Source organism: Callorhinus ursinus, unplaced genomic scaffold (genome assembly GCF_003265705.2).
Source record: "Callorhinus ursinus isolate GAN/ISIS: 27379988/994484 unplaced genomic scaffold, GSC_fseal_2.0 scaffold26, whole genome shotgun sequence".
NCBI lineage: Eukaryota > Metazoa > Chordata > Mammalia > Carnivora > Otariidae > Callorhinus > Callorhinus ursinus.
In genome coordinates, this window is record NW_027397088.1 from 24,850,337 (window position 1) to 24,875,253 (window position 24,917).

Genomic DNA, 24,917 nt, shown 5'->3' on the forward strand with positions numbered 1-24,917 from the left:
CTGGGCTGCTCCCTGGACTACTCGGCATGCCAGGAGGAAAGCTTCTCCACCTTCAGCTGCCATTGGCATTAACAGGCTAAGTAGAGAGCTGAGGCATAATGCAGAGCCGATCATTTTCTTGATGGAGTATTTTTCAGACAAGTATCCGACAGGAATTTGGGTGATAAGTACACCATAGAAGACGGAACTGAAGATGATACCCTGGATTTTAGGACTCCAGTTATACACGGGGTTCTGAAAGAAACAAGGAGACACATGGAGCCACTCTGCATCCTGTGAGTTACTGTGATGTTTAGGGATGCAGGAGACCTGGTCTGCCCACCCACTCAGTGTAAAGGAGCTCCCCTCTGCCTCATTCTCTATCATGGGATCCTTGCTGTTCCTTTGGAACGTCTTTTCCTGTGTGTACTGACATGTAACCATGGTATCGTCAACTATAATGTAAAGGTCTTGCAAGTCAAGGGCACCCTCTGTAGCCCCAGGACAGCATGGGCACTTAATACTTGCTTCTTGAACATTGCTACACTGCGTGTCAGCCCTTCCGTAGAGTACTACACCCACCACAGTCATGAATGTCCTCTTGCCTTTTCTCTTCCTCTGACTCCGCCATTAAGTTAACCTCATTCACAAAACAACATTCCCCCACATCCAGACTACTCCCAGAGAGAAAAAAATAGTGATTGATCAAATCACAAAGAGAACGTCTCAGGCTGAACTGGAAATAATTGGATGAGACAGTGAAGGAAGAAGGCCATTTCTCTCTCTCTCTTTTTTTTTTTTTTTGGCTTGGTTTCTCTTCTTTTCTAAAATGTTCTAAATGTCTTGTTTTTCCATAATCCTTCCCTGCGTTCTGTCAACTTACTTGTCTTCATTTGTCTACTGGCAGAGCATAGTGTTGCCTGGCCATCTTGGCTTTGAGCTTCTGTATGTTCTTCTCTGCGGTGCTCCTTCCTTAACTGTAATTGCTTCAACTAGCTTTTAGGTTCCTTTTGTAATTTCAGGTTACAATTTAGATCTGCTCTATGGAAACAGTTTTCTGGTGAGTCTTCACATTTGGGAATAATTACATGCTATATTCTCTCATTTTTTTCATCTAGTACCTTTGTATGTCAGCAAAGAGAAGCCCTTTTCTGTGACTCACATTTGAAGATCAGTTTCCCTGGATTACAGTGGGAGGTTCTATAGGGCCTCCACAGCTCGAGCTCCCTCCTTTTTTGCTGATTCAGTATATGGCTCCTGTGAGTAGCCATTTCTCTAGAACATGGAGTTCTCAATATTGAAACCAAAGCAATGAAATACTACAAATATTTAAAGAATATAATCCAAGAGACAATTTGGATAAAAAGAGTTTAAAAGATTTTTGAGGTACAAGTGACACAGGAAACTTCATATTTAATCTTTGGTATAAAGTGTACAAGTTGATAAATTTTTAATTATGTGTATACTCATGAAAGTATATGTATATATATATATATATATATATACATATATAATTATGTGTATACTCATGAAAGTATACCATAATCAAGGCAGTGAATGCATTCTCCACCTCCAGAAGTTTCCTTACTTCTTTTGTAATTCCTCCCTCCTGCTTTTCTCCCACCACTGATCTGCCTGTCACTATGATATAGTTTTCACTTTCTGAAGTTTTATATAAATGGAGTCATACACTATATATATAGTTTATTCTACTCAGCATACTTATTTTGAATTTCATCCATGTTGTTCTGTGTGTCACTAGTTCATTTCTTTTTAGTGCTAAGTAGTACTCTGTTTTATGGATGTACCATAGTTGGTGCATTCATCCATCTACTGATGAACATGTTTATTGGTTTCAGCTCAGGTCTGATCTCAGGGTTGTGGGATCAAGTCCCTCATGGGGCTCCGCACTCAGCACAGTCTACTTGAGTTTCTCTCTCGCCTCTTCTTCTGCCCCTCCCCACCCTGCTCTATCTCTGAAACAAATAAGAATCTTAAAAATAAATGAATAAAAATAAAGTGATTATTGAGGGGTGCCTGGGTGGCTCATTTGGTTAAGTGTCCGGCTCTTGATTTAGGCTCAGGTCATGATGTTAGGGTCATGATTTCAGGGTCATGAGATTGAGCTTTGCGTTGGGTTCCATGCTGGGTATGGAGCCTGCTTAAGATTCTCTCTCTTCCTCTCCCTTTGCCCCTCCCCCCACCTGCTCACAGGCTTTCACTCTAAAATAAGTAAATAAATAATAAATACAGTGATTATAGATATATTGGATTAAAATCTGCCATCTTTTAACATTTCTTTTATGGCAGGCCTACTGTAGCAATATATTACCTCAGTTTTTATTTGCCTGAAATAGTCTTTAACCTCTTTCACTTTTAAGGTAATTTCATTGGATATAGAATTCTAACTTGGCAGATTCTTTTGCCTTCAACACTTGAAAGATTGTTTTGCCTCTCTTCTTAATTGAATCGTTTCTGATAAGAAGTCTTTTGTAATTTTTATCCTTGTTCCTCTGTAAGTAAGATATTTTTCCCTCTGGCTTCATTCAGGATGTTCTCATTGTCTTGGTTTTCTGCAATTTAAATATGTATGTCTAGTTGGTTTTTCTCGTTGTTAATTATTTATCTTTTTAGTATCCTGTGTGGTGTTCTCTGAGCTTCTTGGACTTGTGGTTTGGTGTCCACCAGTAATTTTGGAAAGTTCTCAACCATTAATTTTTCAGATATTACTTCTTGCCACTCTCTCTTTCTTTTCTTTCTAGTATTCTAGCCATTTATATGTTATGTTTTTTTTTTTTTAAGGTTTATTTGAGAGAGAGAGCAGGGGAAGGGGAAGGGGAGAGGGGGAGAATCTTGAGCACACTCCCCACTGAGTGTGGAGCCTGGCGTCGGGCCAAATCTCACAATCAGGAGATCATGACCTGAGCCGAAAGCAAGAGTCTGACACAACAAACTGAGCCACCCGGGCACCCCGATACCTTTGATATTATCCACAATTCCGGGATATTCTGTTAAGCTTCCCTCCCAACCCCTCCTTTCTCTTTCATTTCCGCTTGAGAAGTTTCTATTGACCCATACTGAAGTTCATTGATTCTTCCCTCAGCTATGTTGAGACTACTTATGAGCTTGTCAAGCACTCTTTATTTATGTTACAGTTACCTGGATTTCTGTTTCTTTTTTATTCATTCTCATAATTTCCATCTCTACTGACATTACCCATCTGGTGTTATGTGTTGCCAACTTTTTCCATTAGAGACTTAACAAATTAATTATAGCTATTTTAAATTCCCTGTATGGGAATTCCTACATATGTGTCATATCTAAGCCTGGTTCTGATGATTATGTTAAAAAAAATTAAGATGCAGTACATTGCATATAAAGTGTTATTTTTAATGTAAAAAAGGTGAAAATAAGAAAGTATGTTCATGTTTACCTGTGCATTCATAACAGAACATAGGAAGAGTAGAGTGAAAAAAATATTCTTCCCATTCATTTCCATTTTTTCCCTGTTCTACATCTTCTGACAGGTAGCAAAACTCACTACCTTCCAGAAATGAAATTAGTGAAGCATGTAAATATACTGCATATTCAAAAACTTTTAAAGAAACAATGTGTCTTTACTTCTGCTCTGGTTTGAAATGCTTTCTCTTTTTCCTCTTATCCAAACTTCTCAATTCTAGAGACCCTAATGCTCAGTTTTTATTCTTCTTCACATAGAAGGATTCATATAACAAAGCCCTTCACAAATATTAAGGTGTGCTGTAATCATGGGACATGTTTAGTTAGGTTACTACTAGCAAGATAGATGAAGACTTGAACTTCTTTTTCTAATGATTACTGTCACATCAATTATGATAACATTCAATCTCTACACAAATCAATGAGCAAGATAGGATTTTAAACATGTGACTATGGATAATATTTTTCATATACCTTTATGTGATCCAGGTGCTCCTCTGTGGAGGTGTTGGGTGAACCAAGAGCATCTGTGCTGTTCACCATGGCTACCATTGTGAGGCTCAGACACATGCGCTGTGCCATTATTACAACGTTACAGAAATGCAAGAGGAGAGATAATCCATAGCGGAAGGAACAAAAACTTGGAACTAAGAAGTAAAACAGAAAGTGTCCATTATTAACACAGCTGAGATAAAACCATACAGCAACTTTAGGAAGGGAACTCAGAAATTTGGAACCATATATATATACCTGACCTACAGTTATATATATATACAACCATATATATATTGAATCAATTATATCATATATATATACATACATATATATATATATATACCTGACATATAGTATTATGTTATGGAATCCTAGATATTAATTTAAATTTTTTATTATTAAATTAAATTTAAAAATTTTATTGTACTTAATGGCCTTTAAGAAATTATGATACAATAAGAAGCTATGTGATTGATATAATAGTCCCATACCTCCCTATAATATAATCCCAACAAGAATATCTCAGAAAATTAAACCAGTCCTCCAGATACTTTGTCTCATGCCTGTTTTAATGGGAGGACTTACAAATACTCTGGGTTAGTCTTGGAAGTAAGTCCCCTTAATAACAGCAAAGACTTTCTCTGAAGGAAACTGTTTAATTCTCTAAATTTGTATCAATAGTCTATGAATAGTCATATAAACACATTGCAGAGAAAAATTGCATTTAAAAAAATGTAATGTACTTATTGAAGTAGTTTCAAACTAGAATAATCAGTGTAGTGTTGGTATAAGGCCAAACAAATTCATCAATGGAAGAGAGTAGGGGGTCCAGAAACAGATGCATAGACATGGTCAAATGCTTTTGAATAAATGCACTAGATGCAATATAACAGAGGAAAATAAAGTCTTTTTCAACAAATGGCATTTTCCCAAGAGAAATAGCAACATAGGTCTACAAAAAGACTTGTACCAAAATGTTTATAGCAGCTCTATTCAAAATAGCTGAGTGTTTGGAATGGATGAACATACCATGTTATATTAATACAATGGACATTACTCAAAAATAAAAAGGAAGGAAGTACACACTCAGCAATCTAGATGAATGTCAACAAAAATATGCTCAGCTTAAGAAGCTAGACACCAAAAAAGTGAATACTAGAGAGATCTAATTTTATGAATTTAAAAATAGGCAAAATTAATTTGTGTGGTAGATATTATAACAGCAATTTCCTCAAGGCAAGAGAACCAGAAAGAACCTAATGGGAATTTAATGTAATGTTCTAAGATTCTTGCTCACAACTCTATGCATTTGTCAGAACTCACCTACAGGTACACCTTGTGACTTTATTGTATATAATTAATACTTCAATAAATCCGAAAAACATTGAGAAACTATGATCATGGATCAGATTGGCATAGATCCAAAAGCACATTTGTTGGCCAGCCCCAAAGAAGAGAAGAGAGAACCTACATTGTTACAGCCCAGTGGAGGGTAATTTGGTGTCTCTTTAGTTACATTTTTTATTTGCCTGGGGTTGGTGTAAAGAAATGAGTTAGAGGGTGCCTGGGTGGCTCAGTTGGTTAAGCGACTGCCTTCGGCTCAGGTCATGATCCTGGAGTCCCGGGATCGAGTCCCGCATCAGGCTCCCTGCTCGGCAGGGAGTCTGCTTCTCCCTCTGACCTTCCTCCTTCTCATGCTCTCTCTCTACCATTCTCTCTCTCTCTCAAAAAATAAATAAAAATCTTAAAAAAAAGGAAATAGATTTAAAAAAAAGAAATGAATTAGACTTTTAAAGATACTATATCCAATCAGTTAGCCAAAAGTTGCTATTGTTTCTAAAAATACATCTGCTAATTTGTGGGGGGGGGGGATGTTCTATGTTGGGAATATGCAAATAATGATGATTTTATTTCTTCTTTTGTTATCCTCAGATCTTTAATTTCATGTTCTCCTTGGATCAGAACCACCAGTGTGTTGTTGATTGCACCAGGCATCCCTGGGTTTTATACCATTGTTCCTGATTTACACGGAGTGGTTTTTATGTTTCTACATTTCAGATAATGCTTTGTTGAAGGTTCTGTTGTAGATAGGCTTTACAAAGTGTGTGTTCATTTTCTATCGTTGTGTAAAAAGAAAATTTCTGCAAACATAATGGCTTAAAACAACACCCATTTATTAACTCACAGTTTTGTAGGTCCGAAGTTTAGCATGATATGGTTGGGTTTTCTGCTCATGGTCTCAAAGGCTAAACAATCAAGGGTTTGGCCCGAATGAGTTCTCAGCTGAAGGTTCTGAGCAAGGGTCCATTTCCATTCTCATTCAGGTGATTGGAAGAATTGTTTTCTATGGAGGCAGAACTGAGGTTGCTGTCTGCCTGCCAGCTATCAACTGCTTACAGTTGGTGTGACTTGTCACATGGCCTCCTCCAGGTCCAAAACCAGCCAGGAGAATCTCTCTTACGTTGAACTCTCTTACGCTTTGAATCTCTCTAACTGCTTGGTCTCTGACTCTAGACCCAGATTTAAGGTCTGGGTAATTTCCTGGATAATTTCCCTATTTTAAGACCAGCTGATTTGCGACCCTATTTAAATCTGCTAAATCCCTTCAGGCAGCACCTAGCTTAGTGTTTGCTTAAATAACTAGTGGAAAGTGCGTGTACACCAGGGGTCAGAGTCTTGGGGGTAATCTTAGGATTCTGGCTACCACAGCCCCCCCTCTGGTCCTTAAACGTCTCATCTTATAATAACAGTATCAGCTCAACTCTGTCTCCTCCTCAAAATCTCATTAGCTCAAAGTCACAAATCTTATCATCTAAATGATCTAAAACAGAAGTGAAGGAGGTTCACGCTGGAGCATACTATTTCTGTACCTGTGGACTTGTGAAAGGAGAGGCAAGCTCTATGCCCCCAGTACTCCTGCCATACAGGGGTGGGGCAGGCATTGGGTCATTGCTGCAGAAATTCCAGTTCCGGAAGGGGGAGAGGGAGGGTAAATGGTGTTGCTGACTCATAAGGGTTTTGAAGTTCAGCTAGATAAATGTTGGATACCCTGCCAAGTGGAATTACACTCATGCCTGGAAAATTCATTTTCTGGACTGATCTCCCTTTGTAAACAGATACAAATATTAAATGAAATATTTTTAAAATAAAATATTTCAGGGCATCTGGATGGCTCATTTGGTTAAGCATCTGACTCTTGATTTCAGCTGAGGTCATGATCTCAGGGTCGTAAGATGGAGCCCTGCATTGGCTCCATACTGGGCATGGAGCCTGCTTGAGATTCTCTCTCTCCCTTTCCCTCTGCCCCCCCAAATCAATCAATCAATCAATCAATCAATCAATCAAATTAAATATTTCATTAGAAGTATGGATTATCTGCCAGGAAAAATGAAATATTCAGGCCAAGGGTTCAGTGGAGACAGGCTCCACAAGGCATAGACTGATCATTGAAGGCAGATTTTTCCCTGAAGACATTTGATACCAGCTTTTTTGTTTGTTTTTTGCCTCCCCGGGCACAGAGACAACAGGAGTCAAGTGCCAAGGCCATGGCAATGGGAGGGTCTAGTAAGAGACCCTGTTCTCAGACACTTAGATGCCAAAGACCTACTGACTCAGTGAGGGCTGAACACACTGACCGCCCCCCCCCCACCTTGCCAGGGGGACTGTGGAAACTGGCCCGGGGTGAACGAGCCCTGGAGTTCAGCAGAGGAAGAAAACAACTCAGTCATCAGCCAGTCCTTCCTTTGGCTTGCAGCCTAAAACTCACTGTCCTTGGGCCATCAGAAAAAACGTTTCCAACCACACACGTACATGCACACACTGAGGGTGGCTTGCTCCAAAGCTTTCTAAACCCACTCTTTAAAATCAAAAGGAAAGTGAATGGACCTGGAAAACTAACAGAAATGCTGGGGGAAAGGTCTCTGGAGGAGAGAAAGAAAAAAAGTCCTTCCAGAGAGCAAAGGGGAGGCAGTCCTCACCGTATGGAGAGAAGGACTTGATGTCATTGTCAGTTAGGGATGCCTTTTGAGTTTGTGAACTCGTCTCCTCCACATTGCTCCAGGAAGAACATGAACTAATTCTAAATAAGCCTTGAGTTAAAAAGTAAACCAAGAGAAATTCCAAAGTGCTTGGGATGAGCAACACTAAGATACTGTGTGTTCAACTCATGGACAGTTAGAGCCAAAGTACACCCCTGAGGATATTTATCAAAAAAGAAGAAAGAATTCGAAGACAGAAAAGTAACAAAGGAACAAACCCAAAGAACTGAAAAGGAAGGAAATGTTAAGAAAAAGGGCAGAAATCAATAAGTTATATATATATATATAGGTTTATATGCTTTATATATATATAATATATATATCAGTTTATATGGTTTCTATGTTTCTATGTTTTGTATATCTGTATATAAATTTGAATATAGATTAAATGAACAATAGAAAACTCAAAATCACTAAATATAAAAAATAACACAAGAAGAAATTTAGAAGTTAATAGACCACTCATCTTTACATAAATTGAAAAAGAATGGAATTCATTGCCTGATCCCTCTCCTGGGATTGTATTCCCCATGACACGCACATAACTCTAAGACAATGGTGGTAAATTCTTATTGTCCTTCCCCTGCCCTGCTCAAAGTAAACAGTTTGTCTATTTATTTATTTATTTATTTGAGAGAGTGGGGAAAGGAATAGAGAGAGAGAGACAAACAGCATGGAGCTGGATGTGGGGCTTGACCTCACGACCCTGAGATCATGTCCTGAGCTGAAATCAAGAGTCGGAGGCTTAACCGACTGACCACCCAGGCACCCCTAGGATGTCATATATAAGAAGAAAAAAGCCTGTGCAGTGGGATAGAGAATAATTTCTACCTTTCCTGGGAGGGAACTGGTTATCCATTTGCATAAGGGGTTCCGGTTTCTTTTCTTCTTGCTGAGGGGTGTGGTCTTCGCTGCAAGTGTGAAACATGTTGGTATCAGCATAACGCAGGGAAGAACTGACCAAAAACCACCCAGTACTCCTTTCTGATTTAAAACATGCATCAAAGGGAAGCTTGCTCCGTCCATCAGTTCCCATTTAACTCAACCATGTGCTTCCTTTGACATTGAGCTTTTATGCTTTTTTAGTTGACGAAAAATATACACGCCCCCCTGAAAACTATTTAAAAAGAACAGAAACCCTGCTAACCCATAATTCTATGTCCAGTGAAAATATCTCTCAAAAGTGAAACAAACAAACAAAAGCTGAGGGAATTCACTGACGGTAGACATGCCCTGCAAGGAATGTTAAAACATGTTTTCAGGCAGGAAGAGATTGCTCAAGGTCAGAAACTTGAATGTAAAAAAGAACTTTGGAAAAGGAATAAGTAAAGTTAAATAAATTATTTTTCTTATATCTTAATAGGGCTGAAGAATAACTATCTGCTTATTAATTTTGCCTTCTTGAGGAGAGCCAGGTCACCCCCCTTCCTGCACAGACCAGCCACTGCGCTTACAGGCACTAGTCATGCCCTTGTCTACACCTTGAGCTTCAGCCACATCAGTTTGACCAGATGATCAAAGGATAAATTCCTAAGGCTGGATTTGCAAAATATTTTGAATGAGCAGCTGGTCAACCACCATTATCCCATGCTGAAACATCTTCTGGGACTGCTGTTTATCTCAAAATACTCACAAGTGCAAGCACACATACCCACACACCACACACATACTACACAGACACACACGTGCTCTGCACGCATGTACAACTACACACAAAAACACATCTCAGCACAACACATATATATATAAACTACATACACCACACCACACACATCACAAACATACTTATGCATACCTTCCACTATGCACACCACAGACACCCCACACCACTCACAGATCCGCAAGCACCATACAACACACACCACGTGCTTCTCTTTCCTTGACTGTCCACACAACTGTCCCCCTCACACTAATCCCTAGAAATATGTTCTTTTTACTTTTCCTCAGGAAGAATCTGTGGCAATGCACTTTCCCCCCAAATTTCCCGAGCTTGCTAAACGCCCTTGATAAGATCTTTAACAGAGAAGTCCCGCTCATCACTCTGGGGAATTGTTAATTTCATTTAGTAGCAATGTAAGAATAAGACTGACCTGATTCGGGACAGACAAGCGATTCCTTCTTCCCCTGTGAAGCCTTTGAACTTGAAAAAGTACTGAATTTCTGGATTTCCCAATTTTAGCCCCATTAATCCTTCACCCAATCCTTTGACTTCATTACGTCAAAGTTAAAGGGTTTAATTTTTAACTTCACTTTTACCTTTCCTTGAATCTTCCGATGAGGAGTATGAGTCTTACGATCTTCCAGTGGACTAGAAACCGCCTGGAAATCTGCCATCAAGTTCATGACTGTATAGCCAGACATGGCTGGTCTCCTCCTGCCAGGAGGGAGAACCACACTGTTGCCTAAGTGCTCCCAGGGTAGATGTTTTTGCTTGAGCGTGGCTCTGGGTATGCAGGACCCTTCTGATGGAAAGGCTATGGCTTGTTAAATGCCCATAAACACCCTATTAGCTTTTTGTCTTCCTGCCTTCCTTTTTCCCTCCTTTGCCCTGCCTTTCTTCTCCCCTCCCCTCTCCTTCCCTCCCCCCCTCTCTTTTGCAAAGAACACATCTGCCCAACATTCAAGCTCCTCGGAGAGAGGTACATTTTATTAAGGTATGTCCTCCAAAGAAAGTGACTTCCCCCATAACTTCTGCAATGACTAAGTTCTCCTGGTTCCGCCACCTATCCATAGCGATACCCGGGAGCACTTTTACTTTGGAATTCTTTGAAGGCACCCTACTGATCGGAGAGGAACATCTATGCCCTTAAATCAGGGATTTTGCATGATATATAGTTTCTTACATACTTCAGCATTTTTTTAAAGATGTGTTATTATACTTATAAGGGTCTAATAAAAGTTTGGCTCATAGCAGATGCTCTATTAATTGACCCAGTCATTTCCTCTCTAAAGAAATGTTGAAAACCTTTAACCTATTTGCCCAAAAGACTCTGATGTCTTACATAATCAGTTGGATTTTTTCTTCATTGGAAATCCAGGTCCTGGCTATTCTTGTATTTTTGTACAGTTTGAAGACAAGGTTGGCAGTTTCTGGCGTTCTCTGGCCTTTTAGTGATGGAGAGCCCCAGATCAGCAGTTGCTCAATGTCCATATTTTAAATAAACAGCATTCCCATCTGGTGTCAATGTCTCAGGTTCTCATTACTGATTACCCAGAGGGAACGATCTTCCTGTGCGCTGACCCCAAAGCTTTATGTTGTTCTGGGATATGTTTTTGAAATCACTCCTGGATTCTACCTCTGGATTCTGTGTTTCTTATTAAGTTTTTAAATTTAACATTGTATAGAAATTTCCAAATATATAAGAAATGTAGAAGAGTTTAATATAACCTATGCCCATTAGCCAGCTTCAACAATTATCAATATTTGGCCAATCGAGTTATATAACTATATATAAATTATATACATTACATATAAAAAATTCTCCAATGGTTGTTTTCTGTAGTATTTTAAAGTAAATCTCAGATATTATGTAATTTCTCCCATAAAAAGTACAGCATGGGTATATGACTCATTAGTGCTTTAAAAAACATACCTAGCATGCCATCGGTGTATCTAATAAGCAATCATCTCTTAATATAATCTAATAGCTAGTCATTAGGAAGATGTTTCCAATTTCTTCAGAGTTATCCTTTTCTCTCCCTTCCTTCCTTCCTTCCTTCTTTCCTTCCATATTTGATTTATTTAAATGAGGACCCAAACAAGATCCACATGTGACCCATAACTGTTATGGCTCTCACCTCTCTTTAACTTTGTAACCATTCCTTCCTTCATTTTATATTTGCTGTTACCTAAAAACAACAATAGTAACAAAACAGGGTCATTTGCAGAGTGACTCTCACGACTAATTTGGCTAATTGCTTCCTTTCAGTGTCATTTGATAAATTCTTTACCCCTTATGTCCTGGAACCTGCTGGTATGTGGAGAGGCTTGCTTAGATCAGGGACAAGAATACTTCATGGGGTGCTGGATAATGCCCCCGGTGTCAACTTGGCTCATTTCTAGTGAGATAAGATTGCTCCGTGGGTTCAGATATTCTCAGCTTGATTTATCCACTAATGAAGTTCTCATCAATCTTCACCTGTGCACTTTGATGGCTGTTAGTAAATGCTGCCTAGATCCATTATTTTATTAGAAGTTGCGAATGGTGATTTTCTAATTCTATCCTGCCTTCTTCATGTAGGAACTGGAGTCTTCTACAAAATAGGAAATTTGCCTAATTGAATATTTGGTTACCCTGAAACACAGATTTAATAGGAAAGCCAGGGGCCCCTGGGTGGCTCAGCCGGTTAAGGGTCTGCCTTCAGCTCTGGTCAGGATCCCAGAGTCCTGGGATCAAGCCCTGCATGGGGAAATCCCTGCTCAGCAGGGAGTCTGCTTCTCCCTCTGTCCCTCCCCACCGCTTGTGTGTGCTCTCTCTCTCTCAGATAAATAATAAATAAATACAATCTTAAAAAAATAAGAAAGCCTGGATACTTTATGAAGTTGTAGAATAATAATTTAGTGCCTTAGCAAAGTTGACCAAGGAAAATTATGACTTCATGGGTTTTACTTTATGTGATTCAATCTATTGAGTACCTATTTTTTGATGCTTAAATTGTCCCTTCTTTGGCCAGTAGGAGGCTATTCAAGCCGGTTTCTATCTATTGAGACCTGACCCTAGTTGTCTGGGATAGCTTCCATGTTTTCTAAAACACACACACACACACACACACACACACACACACACACACACACATTCCAGGCTCCTCTGGTGTATTTCCTGTTCTCGAACCTGGGCTTTCTTATGGAGTGCTGGTTCCTTTCAGTAGCAAGTAACATCCAGAGACCACACTCCAAATACTGAGGTACTCCTTGCTCCTAGGTCTCATTGCTTCTAGGCCCTTTCAGTGGAAGAATGTAAAAGAAGTATTTTTTTTTAAGAAAAAGCTACAAATTCTGTCTGGTATTTCCAATTCAAATTGAATGTTAGAGTGATTTTTAAAACTTCTTTGACTTTACGCTCCTGAATCCTGAATTTTTCTCATACATTAAATTACTTGATTACTGATACACAGAATTACTTTTTTGCTTTATGATATTAAGGTTCACCAAATATTTATTGAGTGTCTACACTGAAGACTCAGAAACGCATGGCACAGCCTCGGACCCTCAGGGGCCTCAGCACGTTGGTCATATCCATTTAGTACTATCAGCAACATTAAGAACCTGTCATTAGTGGGATGTCTGGGTGGCTCAGTGGGTTGAGCATCTGACTCTTGATTTCAGGTCATGATCTCAGGGTCATGAGATGGAGCCCCGGGTCAGACTGCACTGAGTGTGGAGCTTGCTTAAGATTCTCTCTCTCTCTCTCCCTCTGCCCCGCCCTCTGCTCACATGCACATGCATGCTCTCTCTCTAAAAAAAAAAAAAACCTGTCATTAACATGGGACATCCTTATAAGAAGGGGAAATTTTGACAAAGAGACATGTGCAGAGGGAAGATGATATGAAGACACAGGGGGAAAGACATCTACAAGCTAAGGAATTCCTGAGGCTCCCAGAAGAGAGGCCCGGAACCAATTCTCCCTCAACACTCAGAAGGAACCAACTCTGCTGCCCTACTCAGACTTCTACAGCTGTGAGACAATAAATTACTGCTTTTTAGCCCCCAATTTGTAGCACTGTGTCACGGCCACCCCGGGAAACTAATACATATCTCAGGAAACTAATACATATCTCGTTATTACTACTAACACAACATGGCCCCAAGTCAACTCATTATCTCCACTCTAAAACGGACTCCTCTTCCTGCATTCTCTGACTTAAGCTCATCAGACACTCTCTATGCAGTCTCTCAGGTTAGACACCCAAACTCAACTCCTCTCTCCTTCAGCACCCACCTAACCAAATGCCGTGACCTTTCAACTTTACCTCCTAAATACGATGCATGTCTCTCTTCTTCTCTCCTTGTCACTATTGCTTGTAGGGTACCCTTCGAGCTCCCTCACATGGCAAACACGACCTTCATGTGCTGGTCACACCCACCTCCCATCTTCTGTGCTTTCCTAACTGACCATGGGGGCAGGTCATTCCTTTCGGAATCCATCCTGTTTCTTGTCTCGGTGTTTTTGTATGTGCTGAGTTCCAGTGTGAGAAATCTTCCCGTAGGACAACCCATTTAGCTCAGGAATTCCTTGTGGAAGGAGATCCCTCCCTGGGCTCTTCCACTTGGGATCGGAACCGCTGGGGTGGGTCTCCCCCAATGGCCTGTATGTCCCCTGCTATTGTGCCTGGGGCAGTGGCCCGGCAGCCATTGTGTCTGTCCTACACGTTAGACTGAAGAATGTGACTGGGTCTAGTTTGCTCTCACGTCCCAAGGGCCTAGATTCTAGATGAGAGCAAGACCTCGTCATTGTCTTCTCTGTCTCCTTGCCCTGGTTTTTCACTCAGAACCGTGCCCATCACATCACCTCAACATAAAATGACCTCAGGCTCTGCCGCCTATGTGGTAAGGATCACCACGGGAAGCAACCAAGGAAACAGCCCTGGCCCCCCGCACATGCTCTGACCCACTGATACCTACACATCACCATTTTACAAAAACACTGCTCCATTTCCCGTTTGGAGCTTTATATATGATTCAACCACTGAGGTACTAGTTGGATCCCAGAAGGAAAATATGGCAGACTCACAGTGGGTAATTTGAAGACAGTGTTGAAAGAGACAACTTACACAGGACTGGGAATGTGGCGCAGGCCAAAAAAGGCCTGAAAGGGGAAGAGAGAAGCCGCCAGCATGTGTGGAGGGACCAGTAGCTGTGAACTGTAGGGGAAGAATCAGCCACCTGCAGATCCCACAGGGAGGGACTTCAGAGAGAGATACTCTCTGTCCTCACTCTTGGGTCTCCATTGAAAATCCAGCAGAAGCCAGTGGACAAGGCATTGTGGATGCAAACCGTGCAGGTCAGCCTCCTGGGGCCTAAACAGGATGAAGAGTGGAACACACAAGGGGAGGGGCATGTGGACAATGTCCAGTCCAACAAATACAAATTAATATTCACTTTTACAGATAGGAAAAATCATCGTCCTACTGAGGTTACCACCCTCAATGAAGAGCTTCCAAACATTGTTTCCTGTTTTGAGATCCAGAAACTGTGAGTCTGGCCTATCGGCTCTGCTCCAGCAGTTCCTCCGAATCCACTGATAATTCTATGAAGACGACAACTTTGTTCTCAGCTATCACTTTATTGGAATTTTCATTCTTCTTACATTTTCCTCAAAAAGAAAGCTTAGTAACATAAAGAACTGATCTCAGATTCGAAAAGAACCAGGCAAATGAAATTCTTTCTGTTGGTATTTTCGTCACCAAAGGCTTCTCATTTGTGAAGGAAGGTGCCCGGTGACTCTCCATCATATCAAGGTGGAATAACTAAGGGAAAAAAAAGTGACAGAGAATTAAAAATTTAAGTAGTGCTTCTCTGGTTAAATCCACAGATGAAATCACTATCCTTTACCTTCATAAATGAGTGAGTTTCCTCTCCTTTGCCCAGTCCTGGACAACTGCTTCTCCAAATATAAGGTAGAAGATCAGTCCTAGTAGGTTAATGGCAAACAACAACAAGAAGACATTTCTCCACCCAAATTCAGGATCCTGAGGACACAAAACCTCAAGTAAATATTACCCCTTTCATCCTTGTCTCTATAAGGCCATTTTATAGTTTGCTAGTGGGTTTCCATTGCAGAAATTCATTCCCCGCGAGCAGCTTGGTAGTTGGATAGAAATAATACGTTCAAAGTGCATTTGGAATAGTCTTAATAAATGGGATTTAGGGACCTTTACAATTAACTTACAGAACTGCATTTGTCACTGTTTACCAAAGTGCCATACGTTGTCTCTTTTGTGCAAATCATGACAACATCAAACACGCTGAGTGTTTTCTTCTTGCGTTGCCATGGCATGGTGGCAACATTGCAGGCTTTGGAGCTAGACACGTCTAAAAAGGAAGAATTCTGATTCTATATCCTCTTAGTGGAAAGACTTATTCTATCAGATTTTCAGCTTAATCATCAGGAAGTGATCCTCACAATTGGTGTGAGAATCAATAATTAAATGAGATTCCCGCATACAACACACCCACAATCATGCCTGCATGTGTCACACACTGCGGCACATCTATTTTAATTATCCCTCTGCGTGGGGATGGTTGTGCAAATGAAAACTCCAGAGGGTTGCAGAAGACATGGCAAGTTGCATATAGGCATGGAATCCTCACCTCATGACATCCGTATGGCTGTGATTTCAGTTTTGAAGACTGAAAGAAATTGTTCTGCATTTTTCTTTGCCAGGTTGATCTTCATGACAAAGCTGACCCACAATTTAATTGTATTTTCTAAAATGCGAATACCATCTTTATGCTACTACCTTTAGATTTGGCAGAGCATTGTAAGAGTCTGTGACAAGAAAGTAAGAGTCTGTGACAAGAAAACCCTACCTGATTGAGGAGAAACCCATTGACAGTGGGCGCGAGGATCGCTGCTATGTATGCGAATCCCCTTGTGGCTCCCATGAGAAAACTGGAATGTCTGTGGGTGATAGGGATGTTCCAGGCTAGATCCAGAGAGGCTTCACAGTGTCCTTCAGCCTTGCTCTTCTAATTACATCAAAAAGGACTTGCACTGTATATGTTTAATGAGAGGCACTGAGACAAATCAAAAATACCCCTCCCCCCACGTGCCTGAAAAAATGGCCACAGGATCAACTGCGGTCCTTGCCTGCGATTTACTACTTCCCAAAGTCTGGGGCTCCCAGAAAGCTTCGTGCTAAATCTTTTTCAGAACACGTGAATATAAGAGCGGAGATTACCGTCCTACCTTGGAGCAATATCTAAGGCATTGATATAGATCCCTGACTGACATATGGCGCATAGTCCACACGAGAGCGTTAGGAGGGTCATTGTCGTGACGTAGCTGGGGGTGAGGTAGGGCAGAACCACAAGGAGTGCTGAAGATGGAAAATTTCCTAGGGAATGTGGGATACATTAAACAATGAGATACATCTTTGGCTGTTGTATGCTTTGTGAATCATCCAACCCTCAAGCCCTGCTCTTACCTAGAAATGTGGCAGTTTTCCTCACAGTAATAAGCCTAAAATTCTTGGTCAGGAGGAAATCTGCCATTTGACCTCCCAGGATACCAAAGACCCAGGCGATGATAAAGGGAAGGGCAGACAGGAACCCATTCTGAGGGGAAGAAAAATTGAGTAAACCATCATAATAGGGGCAGTGAGCCCACACCTTTTGTTGATAAACCATTGATCATCATACTGACAATCCTGAGATCTCACAGTCTGAAGAAAGTCAGTAGCCTCTTCTAACATGTCCTCAGAAAAGCTACTGGCATTAGTGTTAAATACTAGATTATTTCGTGGTGGGTGGTAAAGGATAAACTTTTCTGGAAGGAATGACTTGTGAAGACAAAGTGATTGGTGGGTCGTGCATACTGGAGAGAGGCAAGGAAGGAAATGCACTCACATCTCTCATGTTAACGTTGAACACAGAGCTGATGTAAGTTGGTGTGTACACGATCTGTGTGACTGTTAGCCACTGATGGCCAAAGCCGCAGACACACATGGACCAAATCGGTAGTGACCTGAGCATGGCTGTGATGGGAAGAGGCTGCTTACAAGGGCTGACCTGAACACAAATGTACTGATTAGAACAGTGAGATCTGAGACGTGCTCACGCATGCACCTTAGGCACCCCGAGGAATCCAGAGGTTGACACAAGATCTCCGGAGATAGTTGGAGTCCTTACCTGTATCTGGTGGGCCAAGGAGGATATGATATAGTCTTTTTCTGTGACGTTTATCCATGGGTGAGAGACAGGGTCATCATAAACCAGAACAAACCAGAGAAGGCAGTAGACACAGCCGATGCCTCCTGCCAGCAGAGGATAAAATTGGGAACTGAGCGTGGTTCTGCTTTCTGTGTGAATTTTTTTCCTGTCAGGACATTTGCCAGTATAGGTCCTGCGAAAAGCCCTTGCTCATAATATCCCCCTTTCCATTTCTCAAAAAAATTCACATGAGTAGCACAGCTTTCTAGAACCCTCTTTTTTTTTTTTTTTACATCTCTTGATTATTTATGCGAATGGAAATCACAGACCCTAGGGATGGCAGAAAACTTGGTAATTCAACCTCTTTAATATTACCAAAGGAAAACTATTTAACACTTTTGACACCAAATGTGTGGGTTTTTCACACTAAGAAATTCTCCAATTCTCGATACACACCAGCTTGGCTCCATTTTGACGCTAACTACTGGTAGCACAGACCCCACAGGGTGAGGAGGGCTCAGTCTCATAAGAATGTCCCCCTTCAGATACCAGTCACAAGCAGTGGGGCCCCAGATTACCCACACTTCTGACTTGACTACACAGCTGGGGGTTCCTACAACCCCCCTCTCGGTTTTGATAATTAACTGGAACAAAGTCAGGTCAAAAAGCCAGCGAAACGTTTACTTATGCTTACCAGTTTGTTATAAAGGATATTATACAGGATAGAGATGAGCAGGCAGATTAAGAGATACACACAGAGCAAGGTCCGGATGGTTCTGAGCACAGGAGGGTCTGTCCCTGTGGAGCTGGGATGAGTCACCCTCCCAGCACATGGATGTGTTCACCAATCTGAAAGGTCTCAGAACCCCATAGTTTAGGGACCTTTATGGAGGCTACAAAACGTAGGCATAATCGAGTATTAACTCATCGTGCAGCCTCCTTCCCTCCTGGAGGCTGGAGCGTGGGGCTGGAGGTTCCAAGCTTCGAATCAGTGTTTGTTCTTTCTGGTGACCAGTCCCTGTCTTAAAGCTATCCAGGGGACCACCGAGAGTTGCCTCATTAGAACAGAAGACGCTTGTATCATTCAGGAAATTGCAAGGGTTTTAGGAGCTCTGTGCCAGAGACTGGGGGCAGAGACCACACACATTTCTTGTGGCGTCCCATGAACCATTGTAAGAGGTGTACAGAGGTATCTCCTTGTTCTTACTTGCATTTCCCTAATGATGAAGGATGTCGAGCACTTTGCCCTGTGTTTATTTTCCCTCTCTCTCTCCTCCTTGGTGGGAAGTGTCTTGGTCCACTTTTAAATCATTTTTTTTTGTTTTCTTATTGAGTTTTGAAAATTATTTACACATTCTAAATAAAAGTCCTTATTATATGTGTGTTTTCCAAGTATTTTCATAACGTCTAATAAAGGCAAGTTTTTCACTTTAATGACAGCCAGTCTATCAGTTTGTAATTTTATGGATCAAGCTTTTGGTGTCCTGTCTGAGAAATCTTTGCCTAACTAAAGAAGAAGGATTTCCTCATGTTTTCTTCTAGAAGGATCCTGACTTTCGATTTTAAAATTAGGTTCAGGATTTAGTTTGAGTTCCATTTTTTTTTAAGATTTATTTATTTGAGAGAGCAAGTGAGCATAAACGGGGGGACGAGCAGAGGGAGAGGGAGGGAGAGAATCCCAAACAGACTCCCTGCTGAGCACAGACCCTGACGCTGGTGATCTGACAACCCTCAGATCTTGACCCAAGCCAAAACCAAGAGGTGGACACCTATTTGGGCCCCCCAGGTGCCCCTGAGTTCCTTTTTGTATAGGGTACAAGATAATGGACCAAAGGCCATTGTTGCTGGTTTTGGTTTTTTGTTTTGTTTTGCTTTTTGGTTTGGTTTTGTTTTGCACAGGAATATCCAATTTTTGAGCACCATCTGTTAAAAAGCCTATCCTTTTTCCATTGAATTCCCATTGCATCTTTGTCGAAAATCAGTTTACCTTTTGTGTGTGAGTCTGTTTAGAACTGTATTCTGCTCCACTGATCTATTTTCTATCTATATACTAATACTACAGGGTCTTGATGACATAATCTCATGTCTTGACATCAGGCGGTGTCAGTGCTCCAACTTTGCAAGTCATTTGCAAAATAGCTTGGCTATTCTAGAATCTTTATTTTCATGAGAATTAGGTTTGAGTGCATAGGTCTTTCACATCTTTTTTCCCATTTATCCTTATGTTACGTATTTGTTGATGCTACTGAAGATGGTACTGCTCTCTTTAATTTAAATGTCTGATTCTTTCAACTTTGGTATGTCTAAAAATGTCCTTATTTTGCCTCTGAATTTTTTTTCCTGCCTCCAGAGTTCTATGTTGACAGATTGTTTCTTCCTTGCAGGACTTGAAAGATGTTTTGCTGCCTTCCTCCTTGCTTCAGGCAGGAAGGCTGGACCCCTTCCTTGACTCTGTTCCTCTGTATGTAACCCGGTTTTTAGCTCTGGCTGCTTTTAAGATTCTATATCACTGGCTTTGAGCCATCTGATTACCGTGTAACTTGGTGTCATTTTCTTCATGTTTCCTGTGCTTGAGGCCCATGGACCTTCTTGGGTCTGTGAGTTTGTAGTTTTCATTGACTTAGGCAACGCTTCACCCGTGATTTCCTCAAAGACTTCTTCTGTTCTCCCTTACCACTCCTCTTCTCTGAGCTCACTGCTCTGTCCTCATGGTCTCGTTCACTCTTACTCTTCTTCTCAGGGCGGTCCGTTCTGGATGAGTTATACTGCTATTTTTCGGTACCCTAATCTGTCCTTAATTCCATCCATATATTATAGTTTTCATGTCTGGAAGTCAGATTTGGGTCTTTTTTAAAAAAGATTTTTCCATTTCTCCAACTAACTTCTGAACAAATAGACTTAGGTTATAGCACAATTAGAATAGCTGTCTATTTTAATGCCCTTGTCTGCTAATTCTTAATATTTGTGTCCGTTCTGGGTTGGTTTTCATTGATTTTTTTTTTTAATTCTTCTTTTGGATTGTGTTTCCCTGCTTTTTTTTTTTTCTCCCCATGCCTGGTAATGTATGATTGGAACCAGACCTTGTGAATTATACCTAGTTGGGTGCTGAATATTTTTGTCTTCCTATACATTATTTTTGAGCTTTTGTCTGGGATATGGTTAAATTACATAAAGACAGTTTGATCTTTTAGGTCTAATGTCATCATTTATCAGAGGGACCCACTGCAGCACTTCCTCCCGAGCGAATGATTTCTCACTACCGAGGAAAGTCGATGGTGAGTATTCTGCCCAATGGCCCCTGAACTCTTAAATGTTTTCAGTCTGTCTTGTGGCAAGAGGCACCATCTCTTATTCTCTGTAAGTATTGGATATTGTCCTTGAATCTTTCCCAGTGATTTTTTCCTCCTCTGGGCTCAGATGATGTCTTCACACATGAGACAGTGTCTGATGAGTGTCCTGATGAGTGCTCCGCTGTGGATCAAGGGGGGGACCCTGCAGATAACCGGGTTTCCTGTTCCCTCTTTTCTGCCTCACGCTCTCCTCTCTCCGAGCCCTTAGCTTTGTCTCCTTGACTCTGTTTCTGCGGAGCTCCCTTTCCCTGTGCGCTGCCTTAAACCCCACCCTTCACATTGATCCTCACTGTCTTCACCCCGTTCGTGTTCAATGTTTTCTCTCCTTAGGAAGCTTGCACCTCACCCGGGTCCCCGCACGGAGGCACTTAATCTGAGACACAACCCACAGCAGAGGCTGCACGTCTTTCCTTCCTGTCTCACGAACCACCGCTCTGCAAGCCTGTCACCTGAGGCCTGCAACGGAAGCAGAGCACCCCCAACCACGTCGTGCTAATAATGTTTTATGGCGGGTTAGTAACATCACCGCCTGATACTTGGAAGAAACCCTGGGGATGGGGAGACTGTAGCTTACCCAAGATATAGAAGGCAAAAGGCCACCCAAGGGTTTGGCAGATGATGCCACCCAGGAGGATGATGAAGAAGGTTCCCAGCATCATTCCTGCAAAGAGACAGAGAGTAAGCTGCAGGGCTCTGGACCGCCACTGGAGAGACACCGACGGAACGACGGATGACATGGTAGCAGCATCACCAACCATAATGAGACAGGCATATTAGAATACATGAACTTCTGATGTATCACTCCACGTATTCTCCTGAGGATCCATTTCTCTGGCAGTTCCCTAATAACATTGCAGACGACAGCCATGCTTCTGCCTTTCATCCTATTTTGATTTTTAACTACACAAGTCATGTGACATATGCTTATTGTAAGAGTAAATGACCAGTAAATGAACCAAAGTTCCCCTCATGTGTCCCCCCAACCCATTCCCACCCTGGTCTCTAATGTTAACCAGTTCCCATTATGTGGTCTAGAGTCGAATGCCTTTCCTCTCTGCAAACGTATATAATATATATTGACACACACATTCACCTCTTTGTAAAGGCATTTGTGGCCCATGCAGGCAGAAAGCTACATTTGTCTGGGAAAGTACCAAAAACACTATTTTAATTTCCCTGGCCTCACAGAGTATTCTCATACATGGTAGGGCACACTTCCTTTTTACAACTTTTTCAAAACAAGGCTGTTATTTCTGAACATAAGCATAATTTATTTCGGTACAACAGAATAACAGGAGTGGCCTTGCTTGATCACTTTGTGAATTTTTCATTTTGACAGATGCTGTCAAAGTATCTTGCAAAAAGGCTGTACCGAACTAAATGGCCAAAAATACTGGTTTTTTTTTTTCCTCATCTCCTTGAGAACACTGGACATCTTCAACGTTTCTAAAAAGTCTTCCAAATAGGAATGAAAAGAGTTATCTCATTATTTTCTATTTAAGGTGAAGTTGAATATCTTTTCCTATGTTTATAATTGTTATTTCTTCTGTGGACAGGGAAAGGCAGCATTTGAAAGGAGGCTGCCTGACTTCAGGGCACAATAGATGAAGAGGGAAATCAGTACCTTGTCCACGACAAAGCCTACCAAATCCTCACATTCCCCCCTGAGGCCTCTGCCTTTCCTCCAGTTACAGTAGGGGACAGGTTCCTGCATCCATCCAAGACCAGATCCCTCCAGTCGCCTGGACCACGTCTCCTCCAGTCTGGCCAGGCGCAGGCTACTGTGCGGATGCACCCCCACGCCTGTACCCTCACTTAATTCCTCAGCTCTCGGTTCTCACACATCCACATACACAAACTTATCTTCCTTCATACAGTCTGGGCTCAAAACCAAACAAAACTTTCCACCTCTTCAGAACTCCCTCCATGTATTTAGACAGCTTTCTGTTCCTTTTGTGTCTCTGCTCCCGGCCCTTCCACTGTTGTCAAGGCCTTTCGGGACCCCTGGCTTGCTGAATCCACAATCGTTTTATCCGGGCCAGCAGCAGGTGGCTCTGTTGACTGGTCACTTCAGTCTGAATGTTGTCCAAGGGCCCCTGGAAGGCCTCCCAGTCCCTGCTGCCTGTCCTCCTCTGTCTGAGGCCCAGAGATTGGAAGGCCATGGGGCTATTTCCTTGGGCTTCTTCTCTGGGTGATCACATTCAATCGAAGACTTTGAATACCATCTGCATCCCGAGAGATTTTGGTATGTCTCGTTCTCTGTCATATTCCTGCTGCATTCCATGCATTCCAGACTGTAATTTGATCTCCACCCATAGTTCATAGCTAACACTTGATTTATATATACTGTAAATTAATGCCCAAATCTATCACCTGTCTATGCAATTTGTACCACGTATGTTTGTGCATGTGTATACCTCAAGTGTGTGTTTTTCTTTTCTGACCTTTATTAAAGTGGTATCACCCTGGCTGTTCTCTTTAGGACATTGCAAGGTGTATCTTAAATGTGTTAATTTACCCCATTTTGCATCTTACATCTCACTCTGTGCTTTAGAGTAGTGTAACTGGACAAACGTAGCACCTCATTTGGCCCCTGAACCTATCTGTACCACGACCATTGGGATAGCTTGCCAGGTAGTGTCCTTGGAGCTAACATTGCATCAGGGTGATTTTCCACCATGATACACATGCTTTGTTCATTCAACGCTTATATTTCTAACACTTAGCCATGTTGCTGTATGCAATTACAGGGGTTTTATTTTTTCATATTCACTGCAGTATGATGTTGCATCATCTTCAGACTGCGTGTGTGCATATGTGTATGTGTGTGTGTGTTTCTGTCACCTCAAATATGAGCTGCCAGTTCTGTTTTATCTGCTTAGTCTGCTTCCCTAAAGTGACTACAGAGTTTCCTGCCTATAGATTTGTCTTTGTGGTTCCCTGCAGAGGAAGATGGAGTATGTTTTGTCCTAGAGGCTGGCAGGACCTGGACCCTTCCACTTTTGGGTGTTTTTCTGGGAAGTTTTCCTTCAGTCTCACGGGTTGAGTCATCCTGTTCACCAGTGCAGTCTGCTGAGAATCCCCAGAATCACCAGAAATGGCCATTTCTATAAGAACTAGTGAGGCAAGGGAGTAGGCTCAGCCCACTCCACCTGCCGATGGGTTCCTCCAATGGCTTCTTGTTGGCCACACAGACCGCCATTGGTTTTGTGTTCTCTGAACTAGAAAAGCTTTCTAGAGGTCAGTAAAGACTACCTGTTTGGGGACCCTAAGGTATTTCCCTAACCCCAAGAACAAGGAAGCCTCTGGATCTTGCTCCTAGCCAGTCAGTTGCCCTATTCCAGTAGCTCTTATGCCTATATGACAGAAAATGAGAGAGAAGGGAGCTGCCACTTCTATAAGGTCACTGTCTTCCTTCCAAGATTTTAAACTTTTCCTCCATGCTTTCCATCTCCTGATTCTTGTATTGTATTCTGGGATAATCTCTCAACTTATTTGTCCAATTTGCTAATTTGTTGGTCATCTCCCTTCATTTAGGTATTCAGACCATTCATTGCAGTTAACAATATTAGCAATTATATTATTTTATTAACAATTATTTGATAGCAATCTATTTTCAAAGTTATTTTTTCCCATTTTTAAAAAAGATTTTATTTATTTACTTGAGAGAGAGAGAGAATGAGAGATAGAAAGCACGAGAGGGAAGAGGATCAGAGGGAGAAGCAG

General features: G+C 41.5%; 2 protein-coding genes and 1 long non-coding RNA gene across 15 annotated transcripts in view; 1 reads left to right on the plus strand and 2 right to left on the minus strand.

Annotated features, from left to right (window-relative positions):
* Nucleotides 1–10,147, minus strand: part of SLC17A1 (solute carrier family 17 member 1) — a 42,705-nt gene extending 32,558 nt beyond the window's left edge. For all 11 annotated transcript variants that reach the window (XR_012373872.1, XR_012373867.1, XR_012373871.1 and 8 more), the window contains exons 1-4: nt 10,061–10,147; nt 8,802–8,881; nt 3,913–4,085; nt 1–234 (exon numbers count right to left, since the gene is read on the minus strand). Coding sequence is in view for 5 of the 11 variants with exons in the window: in XM_073877653.1 (XP_073733754.1) it covers nt 1–234; nt 3,913–4,085; nt 8,802–8,835 (441 nt within the window). In the remaining 6 variants the exon portion in view is untranslated. The remainder of the gene's footprint in view (nt 235–3,912; nt 4,086–8,801; nt 8,882–10,060) is intronic.
* On the plus strand, nt 150–21,669 carry LOC141370111 (uncharacterized). Its single transcript, XR_012373873.1, has 3 exons — nt 150–275; nt 21,033–21,116; nt 21,522–21,669. It is a non-coding gene; the product is annotated as an uncharacterized lncRNA (long non-coding RNA).
* The window catches only part of SLC17A3 (solute carrier family 17 member 3), a 23,039-nt gene continuing 13,365 nt past the window's right edge, over nt 15,244–24,917 (minus strand). For 2 of the 3 annotated variants that reach the window (XM_073877649.1, XM_025891148.2), the window contains 8 exons: nt 21,766–21,852; nt 17,821–17,945; nt 17,539–17,700; nt 17,118–17,247; nt 16,880–17,027; nt 16,501–16,591; nt 15,523–15,659; nt 15,244–15,437 (listed from right to left, as the gene is read on the minus strand). In XM_073877649.1, coding sequence (XP_073733750.1) covers nt 15,525–15,659; nt 16,501–16,591; nt 16,880–17,027; nt 17,118–17,247; nt 17,539–17,700; nt 17,821–17,945; nt 21,766–21,852 — 878 coding nt within the window. In that variant the 3' untranslated portion in view covers nt 15,244–15,437; nt 15,523–15,524. The remainder of the gene's footprint in view (nt 15,438–15,522; nt 15,660–16,500; nt 16,592–16,879; nt 17,028–17,117; nt 17,248–17,538; nt 17,701–17,820; nt 17,946–21,765; nt 21,853–24,917) is intronic. The other variant, XM_025891149.2, reaches the window with a different exon arrangement.